The sequence below is a fragment of the Crocodylus porosus genome, unplaced genomic scaffold, assembly GCF_001723895.1.
Source record: "Crocodylus porosus isolate Cpor-Errol unplaced genomic scaffold, CroPor_comp1, whole genome shotgun sequence".
Lineage (NCBI taxonomy): Eukaryota > Metazoa > Chordata > Crocodylia > Crocodylidae > Crocodylus > Crocodylus porosus.
In genome coordinates, this window is record NW_017728949.1 from 71,472,808 (window position 1) to 71,488,742 (window position 15,935).

Sequence of the window (15,935 nt, forward strand, 5' to 3'; positions counted from 1 at the left end):
TGTTGTCTTAATTTTCCTTCCCTGGTGTACCTCATTTTTACCTTTGATTACTTGACTTCCCTTTTCTTCCATTGCCTCTGTGTTTGTCTTATGATTTTGAAATATCTAAGACATCTTAAAGTAGAACATCAACTGAAATAATAAAAAATGATTTAACATGTCTAAAGACTGTGATAAAGATCAACATTAAAAACAATGCCATTCTATTAACCAATATATGGTCTCAACTGGAAAACTTATTTTCAGTTCAGGTAAATCTAAGTGAATTTAAGACAAATCCCATCTCTTCTTCTCTGTAAAGTGTCTACCAAATCACTAACCTGATCATGATCAGTACACATATGGATACTCACATAACAGCAAAAACAATAATTAAATATTTACTATTATAGAATGCATAGCAGTTTTAGAAAGGACCCCCTCAAGCCATCACCTGCATATCAGTTTTAGGAAGGACACCCGTAAGGCATTATCTACTAACCAACTCAAGGTTTTAAAGGATAAATTCCCCTGTGGGTCTTTTCCATGTTTGTCTAATATGGTACCTAGAATTTGGTTTATTTAAAGCTCATCATCTAAAGATCAAAAGGAAGCTATAAGATTAGACAACTAATTCCTGGCTTTCCTGTAGCAATTCCTGTTTTTTACGAAAACTTTTCGTTCCAATCATCTATATCATTGTATGGGACCTCTTATTGAAGTACAAGAAATCCACACTCGTAGGGCTTAGCAGGCCCCATCACGCAGACAGCACTCTTCTGCCAAGTCCTGCATCCAATTATATACATCCAACAAAGTGTAACATTTAAAATTACACACTAATGTCCAGGCAGTTGCATTACACTAAAAGGACCTCTGCTCTCTCTGCCTATAAAGACTCCATCTGTTTGATCACATGAGCTTTAAATACATTTGAGGCTTCCTTCCAAGTGCTGAAGTAATCTTCTCTAAATACTCCTTAATCAATTTTGAAATTCTCAGTTTAGAGGCAGAATAACCTTTCCAAGGTTGATGCCAGATGAATCACCTTCCAAATTCTAGGATCTTGTTTGTTTGGCCAAGATAAACAAAGCATTCAAGCAAAGTGTGCTTCGCATCTTGAACTTCCAGGCATTAGGACAGAAGAGTAAGAAAAGTAATGGTTTAAATTTAAGGGTGACACTACTTTCAGCCTGCATTTTGAAAAGATCCAAAGGGAAAAAATTCCAATAGAATACCCTTATTACAATGGTTGTTGCATGTTGCAAGGTAGGATATAAAGTTTCTTGACTAGTCTGTTTAAGAAAATAGTAAAAAATAGGATCTTGTAGTATAGGATTCAGGAAGACATTTTCCTAGGATGTTTAAAGAGAACTCTCATGAGAATAAAAAGAAAAAACAAACAAACAAAATAATCTTACAAGACTTTTTTCCTTCCCTATATTTTTTAAGTCCAATATAGGGAAATATCTGGAAATATCCAGATGACAACTTGGAAAACTAGTCAACTTCACCACAGTATACTACCAAATATATGGAATATGTTTTAATGAAACAATCCTTTAAACATAAATCTGGATTGACTGATAGGGTTTTCAGAATGAGGTCCATCTTTTTTCATTCTTTTGTATTACAAGAAATATGTTTTCTGTTTTCTGCATCCCCACTCCCTCAGCATCCTCCACCCCAAAAAGTAGACTTTTCTTAAAATCTCTCTCTCCACCTTTTTGGAAGGCTTGTACAGTGATCACTACTTTAATCTCACAGACCATTTCATAACAAGTATATTTTCAATATAATAAGTACCATAGTGTTAGAAAGTCTAATTTGCATCTAATTCCAAACACTCCTGCCAAAATTGGCAAATCCAAAGGACAAGACGACACCAAATGGTTATTAAAAGTGGCAGCACAGATGATGATGTCAAACCAAGACAGGCTACAAAGCAAAGCATGTGGGGAACCAAAACACCTTTTTCTAAAATCCTTTAGCCTTCCATCTAAAGATCTTTGTGCCTTTCAAATCTGCTTCCTCACTTATGGCACATATCCCAATTTTGCAAGGCTGATGTTTGTGGTAGGGTACACGTAGTAGGAAATAAATATGACAATAAACTTTCCAAGAAAAAAAATGCATTTTCCAAACCTGTTTTTAATATTATTTAATCATCTGTATATCTCTCATTCTGATCCTCTATCTTTTATTTATAATTTATTCTCTCTTCCTTTTCTGGTCTGACTTTGATTTGGAAATTCTTCATTATATTAGGTTTTTAATTCTATATTAAATCTTGGCTATCCTGTATGTAAAAAGCTATTTTCTATTACCACTACAACAAGAATATGGGCATGAACTTGTAGCCCAGATCAAGTGCTGGAAACTGACTTTATTGTGGAGGAAGAACAAGGTATAAACCCTACTGTGCAACAAATTATTCAAATCCACAGTAAAGTTATTGCTTGAAAAACATGTAGTAACTTTACCAAAGTTATCTTCTTCCCTGGGTAGTTTTATTCCAGGGCAAATGGTTTATCCTCAGTGAAATCAAGCTCCCTATAGGTCAGATATGGTGACGCCACTTACTATAGACAGCTAATTTCAGATTTCATTATTTACTACAGCAAAAAAATATACTTACTACTTATGTAATACATTTATTATGGAATAAAATTCAGGATGAATTGCTCTCTAGTAATCCCTCTTGTATATCTGCACCTTGAGATAATAACCAATATTAATGATAATTCTGATCTTTTATTGAACCAACTACATAGTTGACAAAGATGTTATTCAAACCTTCAGGCAAAAATTGCCCTTCTTCAGGTTGGGGAAAGAAGCAGGAATGGCCTAAGGTAAATACCAGCTAAAACAATGGCTTCTTAGTGTCCATTTTTTGTTTTTATATATTTTTTTGTTTCCACTATATACACAAATATAACTATACACAGAAACACACACAAATATGTTATTTTTCAGATATGTGGGTAGCCAGAGGAAAAGCAAGGACAACATTGGATCCCTGGTGAACCAGATGGGACAACTGATGCCCAGGAAAAAGCCAAAATATTAAATGGATATTTTGCATCGGTCTTTCATCAGTCCCATGGCATGCCCATGCCTGCTACAGGACAGGGAGGTCCGGGTGAGAGAGATCCTCTGCCTTCCATCAATGCTGACCTCATGAAGGAACACCTTGAAAGGCTGGATACTTTCAAGTCAGCCGTCCCTGACAATTCTACACCCCAGGGTACTCAGGAAACTGGTGAGCATCATAGCCCAGCCTCTGGCATGGATCTTTGAGAACTTCTGGCATTCTGGTGTAGTGCCTGAAGACTGGAAGAAGGCCAGTGTGGTACCTATCTTCAAGAAGGGAAGCAAAGTGGATCCGGCAAACTATAGGCCCATCAGCCTGACTTCTATCCCAGGGAAGATCTTAGAAAAGTTTATTAAAGAGGCCATCCTTAATAGACTGGCTGACGCCAACATCCTGGGGGATAGCCAGCATGGGTTTCTTGAGGGTAGGTCTTGCTTGACCATCTCATTTCCTTTTATGACCAGGTGATCTATCACCTGGACAAGGGAGAAGAAATTGATGTCATATATCTTGACTTCAAAGAAGCCTTCAGCTTGGTATCCCATGATCAGCTCTTGGCAAAACTGGCCAATTGTGGCCTTGGGTCCATCATGATCCACTGGCTGGGAAATTGGCTCTGTGGTCAGACCCAGAGAGTGGTAATTGACAGAAGTCAATCGTCATGGTGCCCTGTGAGCAGTGGGGTCCCTCAAGGCTCTGTCCTTGGACCCATATTGTTCAACATCTTCATTAATGATGTGGACATTGGAATCAGAAGCGGACTGGCCAAGTTTGCCGACGACACCAAACTTTGGGGCAAAGCATCCACACCTGAAGACAGTAAGGTAATACAGGCTGACCTGGACAGGCTCAGCAAATGGGCGGACAAGAACCTTATGCAAGGATCTCCATCTTGGGAGGAAAAACCTGCAGCATCCTTATAGGCTCAGCAGTGCTACGCTGGCTAGCACTATGGAAGAAAGAGACTTGGGGGTCATCATTGACCACAAGATGAACATGAGCCTGCAATGCGATGCTGCGGCTACTAAAGCAACCAAAACGCTGGCTTGCATCCATAGATGTTCTCAAGCAAATCCCAGGATGTCATTCTACCCTTGTACTTGGCCTTGGTGAGGCCACAGCTGGAGTACTGCGTCCAGCTGTGGGCCCCACAATTCAAAAAGGATGTGTAGAAGCTTGATAGAGTCCAGAGAAGAGCCACGCTCATGATCAGAGGTCAGAAAAACAGACAGCATGATAACAGGCTGAGATCTGTGAGGCTCTTTAGCCTGGAAAAGTGCAGGCTCAGAGGTCATCTGATGGCCACCTATAAGTTTATCAGGGTTGACCATCAGTATCTGGGGGAATGTTAGTTCACCAGAGTGCCCCAAGGGGTGATGAGGTCGAACGGTTATAAACTATTGCAAGACCGTTTCAGGCTGAACATAAGGAAGAATTTCTTTACTGTCCAAGCCCCCAAGGTCTGGATAGCCTGCCTTTGGAGGTGGTTCAAGCACCTACATTGAATACCTTCAAGAGTAAATTGGATGCTTATCTTGCTGGGAACCTATGACCGCAGCTGACTTCCTGCCCTTTGGGCAGTGGGCTGGACTCGATTATCTTCTGAGGTCCCTTCCAGCCCTGATGGCTATGAAATCTATGAAATATACAAATACAGTGCTCTCTCTATATAGATATACACACAAGGATATGTATGTGTGTGTGTGTAAAATAATAGTTTGTTTCTAACTTTCTATATATAAGTAGACAGAAACAAGCTACTGTTTTCTCTGAAAGTCATTTAACACCTTTTCCAACTATACAGTTTTCCCATAAAGATATCACACAAAAACTTCTTGTGGTCTTGAACAAATAAGAATGATAAATGTGGAGTAGGTTTGTGGGGTTTTTGGTTGTAGCTGTGTTGTTCTAAGGACATACCAACTAAGTAGATGGAAAACAAGTTCTTAGCAAGCTTGTGGGCACAGTCACCTTTGTCAGGCATAGGGAGTCTCTGCTCATCTAGGAATGTCACCTTTAGCTTTTCTCATTCCTTGGAGTCACAGACCAACAGAGACTCCCCACGCCTGATGAAGGGTGACTGTGCCCAAAAGCTTGTGAAAATTTTTTTTCCAACTACTCAGTTGGTCTAATAAAAGATATCACATCTACCCAAAGAACCTTGCCTGAGTGAGTTTGTGTGTTTTGTATGTTTGTTCAAATCAAGGCCATTTTGTACTTCTTACAATTCCCCCTATAAAACTATCCATGGCTACTAAGTAAATATACAGTCATACTGCAGTTTGTCACACTTTTGTCTCTTACAAAGACAAAGAGCAGATTAAAGGCTTAAAAATATTTAGATGCCCTATGAAATTGTTTGGTAATTCTGAATGTGAAGAGCCATTACATATAAAATGGCCTATTATCACAAAATAAAGAGTACTTTATATCATATTTAAAAAACTATAAAACAAAGTATCAAATATCCACATGGACAAACTCTATTCTACTAATTCTTAATGCAAGTGAACATGAAATGCTGACATTCTGATAATAGTTATACATTCTTTTTATCTAAAAGCAATCCCAGAGGGATCATCTCCATCCTGGTCAAAACTCAAATGTAGATTTTATGCAGGTGCCATATCTGTAAGGACATCAAATCAAAGGCATGAACAAATACCCTTAACAATATCTATCAAAGACCTCTCATAGCTGCCCAAAGGAACCATGATGTGTGGGGTTTTTTGGTTTTTGTTTTGCTTTTCTGTTAGCATCAATTTAAACAAAGGATCTCAGGCACAATCTATTCAATGGAAGCTCATTTTTATTCATTAAATGTGACACTTTTTGAGATGAGACATAAAACTCATATACAGCTTTCCCACCAACAAATAATTTCTAAACACTCAAAATTCATATCCGTCTGATATTTACATATTAAACCTATTTGAGTGAATTAAAACTTTAAAAGGATCAATATTGTGATGCCTTATGCTATGTCAAATACTTTGAAGTTAAGCTACTACAATTTCATCAATTTAAATTGGAGCCTTTGTAATTAATAAGTCCCAATTATGTACCCCTATACATATTAAAAGTTTAACAAAAACATATGATCAATAAGTTAAATCAGTCAGAGAAAAGTTAAACTATTTTGAGCACAGTTAGGTACTTGGAGGGCCCTGAAAGGCAGGTCAAATAGTTGTACATATATATTAATACAAACCAAATATATCAAATAGACCTGTTTTCAGGCTACATAACACAAAATAAACTGAATTGGAGAGGGAAGAGAGCATATATTTGACAAGAATTTTGGAAAACCCTAAAAAGCTTCTAGTGCTGTTAGAGTTCATTTTCCTTCATTTAGAAGTGTGTGTGTGGATGTTTGCATTGTGTGACAGAACAGATGTTTTCATTTATAACTATGTATAGATATAGCTAGATAGAGAAAAGATTAAATATCCACTCCCAGACTGCAGGCGCCCAAATAACAGTTGCTTTTCCACTTTTACTTTTCAAATTATCATCCTCCGATAGAATGGAGAACAACCAATTTACCAGCCAATATATCTTCTGAAATACCAGCCCCTTCCTCCAGTGATTATCTTCAGCAATATCATAGAAAAGGGTCTTTTGCATTGTACCTGTGTGGTCAAAAAATATGGACTATTTTGCACTGGGAAAAGGGAGAACAAGAATCATCAGAGAAAATGAGTCAAAATGGGAAACTCTCCTTTCCAAGTGATCCCTGGTGTTAGAGGGGTCTTACTATGACTCCATATCATAATACTGGCATTGCCTTGTTAGTCCTTACAAGGGATCCAGTTTTTCCATTCTCCGTGGAAAAAAAAGAAGAAAAATATGGATTTTCTCATTTTAAGAAACCCCCCCACAGATTTTCTCTTTTAAAGGAAAAAAAGGGTGGGAAACAAAGGGTTTCCCTTGTAGGCTGACAGAGTTCCAGCTTGAAAGCAGATGCAAGGGAATGGGAGGAGGATGATCAGCCAGGGGACACCACATGCATGTGCAGTCAGGCAGTGTGGAGAGAAGCTCCCCGCAGGTAAGTCAGGGGGCAGGGGGATTAAGGCCCACATCATGACCAAGGGAGGGAAGGAGGGAAGTGAACATGGCTGGGGACACTGTCCAGCTGGGGTGGTACATGGGGCCTGGGACCTGGGGCATAAACTGGAATGTGCAGCTGTGGGGCCTCAACAGGAAAGGGGATGGAGCCAAAGGTGGATCATACAGGGGGGCAGTGGGGGCCTGGCTCCCATCCACTATGCACACTCCCAGCAGAGGCACGGGGATCACAAGCCCCCAAGATTTGTGCATGGGGTGGGGTCCCTCTATGGACTCTGGGCTCCCTGCTCCACTTCTCCACTCAGGGCCCCTGTGGCCCAGTGGGCAGGACCTGGCATGGCAGGACAGTGTTCGGTAGGGCAGGGCAGCTCAGTGTCACTGCTTGGAGCCCTGTGTCACCACGGTGAGGCAACCTCTGCCCTCTTGGCAGCAGTGGGGGGAACAACTCCATGCTGTCACTCCCACTGCTGCTGCATGGGCAAATGAGCAAGGAATGCCTCGTCATGGTGGTGCAAGGCTCCCAAGGTTGCAGCATGAAGCCCCCTCTGCCCCACCCCACTCTGCTGTGTTGTGTCATGTCCCACCTGCAGGGCTGTGGAGGCCCTGGGGGAAGAGCAGCATGGTGGGGGGCCCCAGGTCTGCAGCACATAACCCACATCTGCCTCCACCCCATGCACAAATCTGGAGAGCATGTGACCCCCATGTTCCCCATGAACTGCATGCAGTGGCTGGGAGTCATCTCCTTCCTACCCCCACTATCCCCTCCAGCTAAGTCCCCGTGGCTCCGTCCCACTTTCTGCCTATGCTGCACATTCCTGCTCCAGTCTCAGACCCCATGCAATACCCCATCTGGGCAGCACCCCCAAACCCAGCACTGCACAACTCCCTCCCTCCCTCCCTCACTATTGGGACCCCGAGCCCACAGTGGGGAGCCTGCATTTGCATTTTCCATGGGCTCTGCTGCAGTGGTGCTGTCCATGGGAGAAGGGGAGCTGTGTCCCACATTTCACTCAGGCCATAGCAGCCACCATCTGCCACTGGCAACAGCTGGGGCTCAGGTGCTGCTGGGGTTGGGGCAAGGGCCTAAAGACTCTGGACCCTGTAGAACTGGTAAGTGGGGGTCCCCCCTACCAGGGCTGGGGGCCAAGGGTATGCAAGTCAAAGTAAGTGGCACTGGCAGGGCCAGGGAGCTGTGGGTTGGGAGTAAGGAGCACCTCGGGTGTGGGGGTTTGTGGGTTGGAAGTATGAAGTCCAGTGGGTGGGGAGTGAGGGGAACCAGCAGGGACAGGGGGCTGTGGGTCAGGTTGAGGAGCACTAGCAGGGCTGGGGGGGGGAAGTGGTTTGATTATGAGGGGCAACAGTATGGACAGGGACATATTAGGGATGTTCAGCACCACAAAGCTTGGGAGGATAGAAAACAACAGCCACAGCTGGACCCACATCCTTGTGAGTGAAGGGGGTAGAGAGAGCTCAGATTTTCTATGATAAACAGAAATCAAATGCCAAAATATATAGGCATTTATAATGTGTTTTATTACAATGATTGAGGCCCTGGTAGGCTTCCAAATTACTTTAAAATTATAAATATATCAATAAGACACTGATACCTATATAGCAGGATTCATTTTAATTATGAAAAATGTACACTTTGGGTTATTTTAAATCATAGAATGGGTGGGGGGTGTATTATCAGAGAATCTGCAATTTTTAAACAGAGAAAACCAGGATCCCTGAGTATCTTACATGAATTTAGCTTTAACTAAATTGTATATAATTTTTTTCTAACTCTTATTTCTCATTTCTTTATTTTTGGATCTGATGTTTTGTCAGTCACTACTTATGTCGACCTGAGAAGAGGAATGACCTTGGTATCCTTGCTACCTCAAATATAAATTAACCAGAGCCATAGAATTGAACCTATTTCTAACAACCAGTGTTTGTTTTGGTGTTGTATAAAAAGAATACCATATGTTAACAAGTAAATAGTGTAATTATTTACAACATTCTAGAAAAAAAGCTCTATACAACAGAGAAAGGTATTGAACTATCTCCTCAGCAGCTTTATCTCTTGTGGGACTGTTATTAAAGGAGAGTTTTTTATAGCACAAGCCTGGGGTTTGGAAGAACAAAGGTTATGTTCAGCTTCCCCAACTGATTCCACTTTGCCTGGAATGAAACAGAAGAAAGGAAAAAATGTCTACATGGGGATATCACAGCCTGAATAGGCATGTAGCTTCTCTGATAATGGTCCCAGGAGCAACCTTCACAAAAGAAAACATGTTAATTTAAAGGTAGGGAAAGTTGGGTCCTTATAAACTAAGCACCTTGTTACATGTTGCACTTTTTGCTGCTTAAATGTTGATCAATGTTAGTGCTAGCTTGAGTTTGGAACAGCCACACCTTAATGCTAAAACCTGCTCTGACTGTCCCCTGCCTGCACAGCTGTGACTAGGCACTACAGGGCTTGTGAACAGGGGCCTGAAAAGGAGCTACAACTTTCAGTTGCAATTACAGGGCTGATGAGACAGGACAGACCTCTATCCCTGATCTAGGTGGGGTGTAAGAGATGGACTGGGGTTGGGGCATGAAGCTGGGAGGCAGGGAGTTACTGGGATGTGGGAGGGTAATGAAGTGGGAGCTGGAAAGGAAATGGGGGTGGAGGAAGGGTGGTTAAATGAAGCCAGCCACTGAAGGCATTTGTGGGGGAGCTACTGCCCATGCCCCATGGAGGAAGCCCCAGCTCCTGGGAACCCAATCAATCCCCCTACCTTATTTGGCCCCCAACCACCCTAAACCCCACTTTTGAATCCTTCTGTGTCTTGTGACCTGGCTAGCTGGCACATGCTCTGCAGGCTGTATGCATGGGGTTTGCACTCTGGGAGGTGGGAAGGTCACACACCCTGGGGGCAGGAGTGGGAGTGGGCTTGGTGGCAGAATCATCCCCCAGGCAGTACAGTTCAGAGGGTGGAAAGTTTATTCATGTAGTAAAAGAGGGTGGGAAAGGGACATTGCACCTTGGGATGTCAGAGGACTGCAATTTGGATGGCTCATCTTTAGGGGTGAGAGGGGGCACTCATTAATGGAACACAAGCTGGGCAACATGGATCAGAGATAACTCTGCCCTGGAGTGCTGTAACTTTAAGCCACCTAATGTGTGCTTAGAAATAGTTTCAGGTGCTAATGTATGGACATCCCAGGGTTTAAAAGTTCCAGGAATCACTTAAAATTAATGTGTAACAAGACCCTAACTCATTCAGAGAGCAGCTTATAAGATGCCACCATGTCCTACATGCCACCTAACTTCTAACTGACACATCTAAATACATCTTTTTTTACTAGTTTAAATATGGGAAAAAATATTAAATGGAAACATGGCATCATAAAAAAGAAGACTATAAGGACATTGTTGGGTTGTCTAGTTCATCTTCATGCCCCAATACAATATCGACTACAGCCTGAAAGAGGTCTGTCTGACCTTTCTTCAAAAACTTCCAAAGATTCTACCATCGTCCTAAGTAACCCATTCTAGTGCCTAACAATCCTTATACTTGGAAAGCTTTTTCTACTGTCCAATTCAAAACTCCCTTACTGTAATTGAAATCCCTTACCTCTTGTCTGATTCCCAGTGGACACAGAGACCAGTTTAAACTGCTTCTTTTTATATACATGAAGACTGCTATGGTTTCTCCACTCAGTTTTCTCTAGACGCTATTATAATTATTATTCATACCTTTTATGCAAAGCACATTTTCCTAACTTCTGATGCCCTTGTAGCTTCCCATGGGTTCTCTTCAATTATTCCATTTCCTGGTTGAAGTGTGATGGCTAAGCTTGGCCAGAGAACCTCAGCTGAAATTTTACCAGTCCTGAGTAATGGAAGAATGACTTCACGTCTTGCATTTGACAATCCTGTTTATAAATACCAGCACGAGGTCTACGGTTTTTTGTTGCTGTTGTTTTTATTTTTTGCCACAGTGTATCGATGGCTTGTGTTCAGTCTGTGTTCCCCTATAATCCATAAATTCTTTTCTTCAGAACTACTACCTATTCAGTCTCTCCCCAACCTTGTCCTTATTCAACTGCATCCTAGCTATTTCAGACAATTTTATAAGACATTTTGATTTCTAAAAATTACTTGGAATTCCAATTAATATAATTTCTATCTTGGCATCTCAATGTTACTTCGTTCGGTATCTTCTAAAGAAAAAAGGGATTATTATACAGATTTGGAATTGAGTTATAATATAGTTTTTTGAATGGTTTGGAATCAACAGCACCTATTGAATCTATAGAGAAAGTTGGACCATTTAGAAATGTACATCTGTAGTTCAGGTCCTAAATTCAAATTCTAGTGATTTCTGAAGAGACTTAGCTAAAATACCTTAGCTAAAAAAATTAAAATAAAATGAAAACGATAAGGAAACTAAAATAAAATCACTAATGAAGTCTATTTTGAATATATCATTTGTGTTTTATACAACTCACAATGAATCTATCTTGGCATCCAATTGATGTTAAGAATAATAAAAACATTACCATTAAACTTACCCATGATGGTTAAAGCTGTAGCTTTTGTTAATTCTTCTTTCATTGATTCTATCACTTCTAAATTACCACCATCCAAGTTGCATCTATTTATGGTTCCATTTCCTGAACTGATCCAATATAGCTTGTTCTCCAAATAATCTATAGACAAACCTGTAAGTAATTTATATAATTGAATCATAATAGTGAGTACTAGATATGTAAAATTCATCAAGAGTAATTACGCTACTTTCTTCAGTGAAAAATGCAATCAAAGATTTTAAATCACTAGAGAAGAGAAAAAAACAGAAAATGTCTCCATGCATAAAAATGAAAAAACAAAAAGCAATACAAGTTGCAAATTTATAGAAACAAAAGTTTTCTTTTTGATAAACATATTTGTATCTATGACGCTCACTCCTTTCTGCCTCACATGCACTTGCATAAATGTATTATTGACTGATTTATAAAAGGTAATTTCTAGTTGAAGAAAATGAGGTTCTAGGACATGTCATTAACCCCCAGAAATGCCCAGCCAAGGTCATTATTGCTATTCAAAACTGTGAGAACTGAGACTATCACACACACACACTTTTTATATATTCCGAAACTCTGTGCTTCTCCATATGAAAAAACTGTTTAATGCCTGTGACCATTAGAAGACTAGCAGAACTAAAGAGAAAGCAAAACTTAATCCTCACTTGATTTACAATATTAATTAAAATACCACTTCATATTATGTTAATCAGAATTAGAAATATCAAAACAGTATATACAGAAATATTTGCAAAACATTACTTTGGACAGAGGAAACAAAACATCACAAAATATTGCTACACCTAACAAGAACCATGGGAACAGAAGGAAGGATACATATAAACACATAAAAAAAAACTGCAAGTAGGAGATTTGATCTTTCAGTGTTCTACACAGCCAGCTGACTCAAGGTGAAATAAAGAATTATTGTTCTCATAAAAGAATAAAAAGCACAACTATAAGTACACATGGACTTTGACATAAAATGTAGATAAATACTGGTGACACATACAACCCCATGAGAGCCCTGCCTTTGAAATGTGACATCATCTCTGATGCAAGCTCAGCCATTTTTTTTAAAAAAAAGGATAGTGTGGTGTGCACCAAACAACCACATCTGGGGATTGGAACTACTGCCTCTGTAGATGTGGTATAGCTGAGGATGCTGCCCGCTATCCTCACATGAGACTGCTCTCTCAGTAGGATTTATTAAACTCATTTCTGCTACCCATGACCTTTTTTAATGACTAAGATAAATGTGGTCCCTACCTAAGCCCCTGTTGAAAGTTTTTGTTTTTTACTTTTAATGTCTACATTTGTTTTGTCCCAGTACTTTATACTTGGCATTTCAAATATGTTCTCCTGTCTTCATTGAATTAATAATATATTTGTTGAAAAAGAAAACAAAAGATCAGAAGTGGTGAAAAGACAAGAACAGAAGGTGGAGCGTTTGATATACGCAGATCAAAAGTGTGAGGGAGCAGGAGGGACCTCACAGATAGCAAAAATCAGCCTGGAGGCAGCAGTTCCTATTGATGCTCAAAAAAAATAGTTTTTAACAGAATCAAATGGAAATATGAATTGCTTCTGGTCATGTTTGACTCCCAGGACAAACTAATTTAAATTATATTTATATTTTGCAATGTACCTATTGTAACCGTGGGAATTAACAAAAGCCTTTCTGAAAGACATCTTGTCTAATAGCTTAACAGAAGTGAACTTTGAGTCACTGCATCTATACTCTGTATTCTCTGGCCTCCTCCGCATATATAGAATTCACCACACTCTATAATCATGGGTAAAACACTAAAAACCTCATGATTCCTCTCTTGCCAGTACATATTTGGTTTTGGTTGAGTAGCCCACACCATTTTAAAAATTCCTAAAAGACCATTTTGGGCAAACAGTTCTTCATCTTGTGACGCTGGTACATGGCAATATGTCAGGACTTGTGCATGTGTAGTCAATCCATCACTGCTAGAATTCAACAGCTTTATAAGCCATCCATCATACTAATAAGTAGTTTTGACAACTGTGGTGAACCCTTCCCCTTCCGACTCCAAATTTCCCTGCACCACTTGCAGCTTCACCAAGAGGAAGATAAGAATGAGGCGGAAGACTTAGGACCATCAGCATGGACTAAAGAACTTGAGGGTGAGATTGGCATATTCCTAAAGAGCTATACAGACCTTACCCCTGTGTTTCAAAGACAAAACACGAATGTATGAAGTCTGTGTTCTGTTCTGAAGCACTGGGTCTATTTCCATCCAGCAGCTAATACCTCTTGATTGCTATTAGCCAGTTGTTAACCAATTTGGTGTGGTTGGTGCTGTTTTGATGAAGCCCTTGGAATTTCCAAATAGAATAGAAAATTTTTCCTTTGTCCCTCAATGCCTAATCAACCCTGGTGATAAACTTATCTATGTCATTGCAGCCTGGTCAGCAAATGTTAGGATTTAGAACTTTTAGGAGCTCCTGTCCTGTTGGAAATCCCAGTATCAAAAAACAACACCCCCCAAAAAAGTGCTGCAGGACACACTTGTGGGGCATACCCTGAAGGAACTGGAGGCTGAGTCCTCCAGAGTGTCTCTATGGCTGCCTTGTGCCCCTACTGCCCCAGTACACTGCCTCAGCAAACTAGTAGGGGAAGGCAGAGGCTTCAGGTAAGGAGTGAGTGGCAAGTTGGGAATGAGAGGTAAGAGCAGGGGCAGGGCACTGGCATATCAGTGCTGCTCAGTGCCCCACATCTTGGTGAGTGAAGGGGGCAGGGGAAGCTCTGATTTTGCTGTTAAAAAATCAAAAGCAAATGCCAAAGCGCCAATGGATTTAGAATTCATTTTATTATGATGACAAAGCCACTGGTGGGCTTCCAAATTCTTTAAAATTGTAAATATATCAATGAAACAATGCCCAACTTATTGCTTTATATATAGTGGCATTTCATTTTAATCACAGAAGAACACAGATTTAGGGTATTTTAATGAGAGAATTTGGGTTTCTTATCAGAGAATCTGCAATTTTTAAACAGGGAACACGAGGATCTCTGCTGGTGAGGCAAGTGGCAAGACCTGGGCAGAGAAGCCTACCCAGGGACAGCAGCAGGGACCCAGCTGGAGGGCAGGTGACATGGCTGACCTGGCTATATGAGGCTAAGGGGACACATTTTGATAGTTCAGAGCAGGCCAACTTAATGAGTACATCTTCAGGACAATAGCTGCCCAGATGGCAAAGCAGTGGCACCAGAAGGCATGACAGCAGTGCCAACTAAAGACCAACTGTGCAGCCATTGCCCACTGGCAGCTGATCCAGAGGTGAAGGAGGCTCTTATTCAGTGCCCATACCATAGCCCAGGTGGCTGTGCAGTCCCCATCTGGATCTAGCAGGTATGTAACAATGGGGCCCCAGATCCAAGGGAGCAGATGCTGTTGCAGGTGGCAGCAGGTCACAGCCAGGCAGCAGCTAGACTGCTGCAGTGGGTAAAGGGTGCAAGGGCCACTCTAGTTTAGGCATGCTTCAGCAGGCCAGCTGTCCCCAGATACCAACTGGCTGGACCTCAGAAGCTCCTGAGGGAAAGTAGACCTGCGCTGCTTACCAGGGGAGCTTCTTATACTGCTGGGACAGAACAGGTGCTGGTCCCAACCCTTAGCTCCCCTTGGTTAAAGATCTGGGAGAAGCTGGGCAGGTTCAGTTTGCCCCAAGTGTCACAATTTGCCCAACACCAAAGTGTATGTTCAGGCACGTGTGCAGAGGCACAAATCTCTGGCACAAATTTGTGCTGCTGTTACTTGAGCTGCTGCAAGTGCATGTGCCTGCATGTATAGATGCACCCTTAGAGGCTTTCAGGACATTTTTAGCAATCTGATATTTTCTCAGTTAAAGATAATTACTGTAGCTTGTTTTCAGGGATGACTTGTACCCCTTCTCATTTGAGAAAAGGGAATAATATTTTGCATATGAGTCATTTATGGTTTGTGGTCCATGGCAACATTAGTACACATTAGGACTGTGCAAAGCTTTGGAGGGCGATTCAATTTAGACAAGATTCAGCCTGATTTAGTAGACAAATCTCCAAATCCGAATAGAATCAGGGGAACAATTAAACGGTATGAATTGATTTGAAGTTCTCCAAATCTTCAGGAAAGGTTCAGAAATATTTGATGATTTGGACAGTCCCCAGTGGCTGCAGCAGGGAGCTGCAGCCAGAATTGAAGCTGGTAAGTACTTGGGGTGGGGG

General features: G+C 41.0%; 1 protein-coding gene across 1 annotated transcript in view; it reads right to left on the reverse strand.

The window, feature by feature from the left end:
• LRP1B (LDL receptor related protein 1B) overlaps positions 1-15,935 on the reverse strand; it is a 1,585,724-nt gene that overhangs the window by 519,675 nt on the left and 1,050,114 nt on the right. Inside the window, exon 32 of the mRNA XM_019553609.1 lies at positions 11,690-11,839. Within this exon, the coding sequence (XP_019409154.1) occupies positions 11,690-11,839 (150 nt within the window). The remainder of the gene's footprint in view (positions 1-11,689; positions 11,840-15,935) is intronic.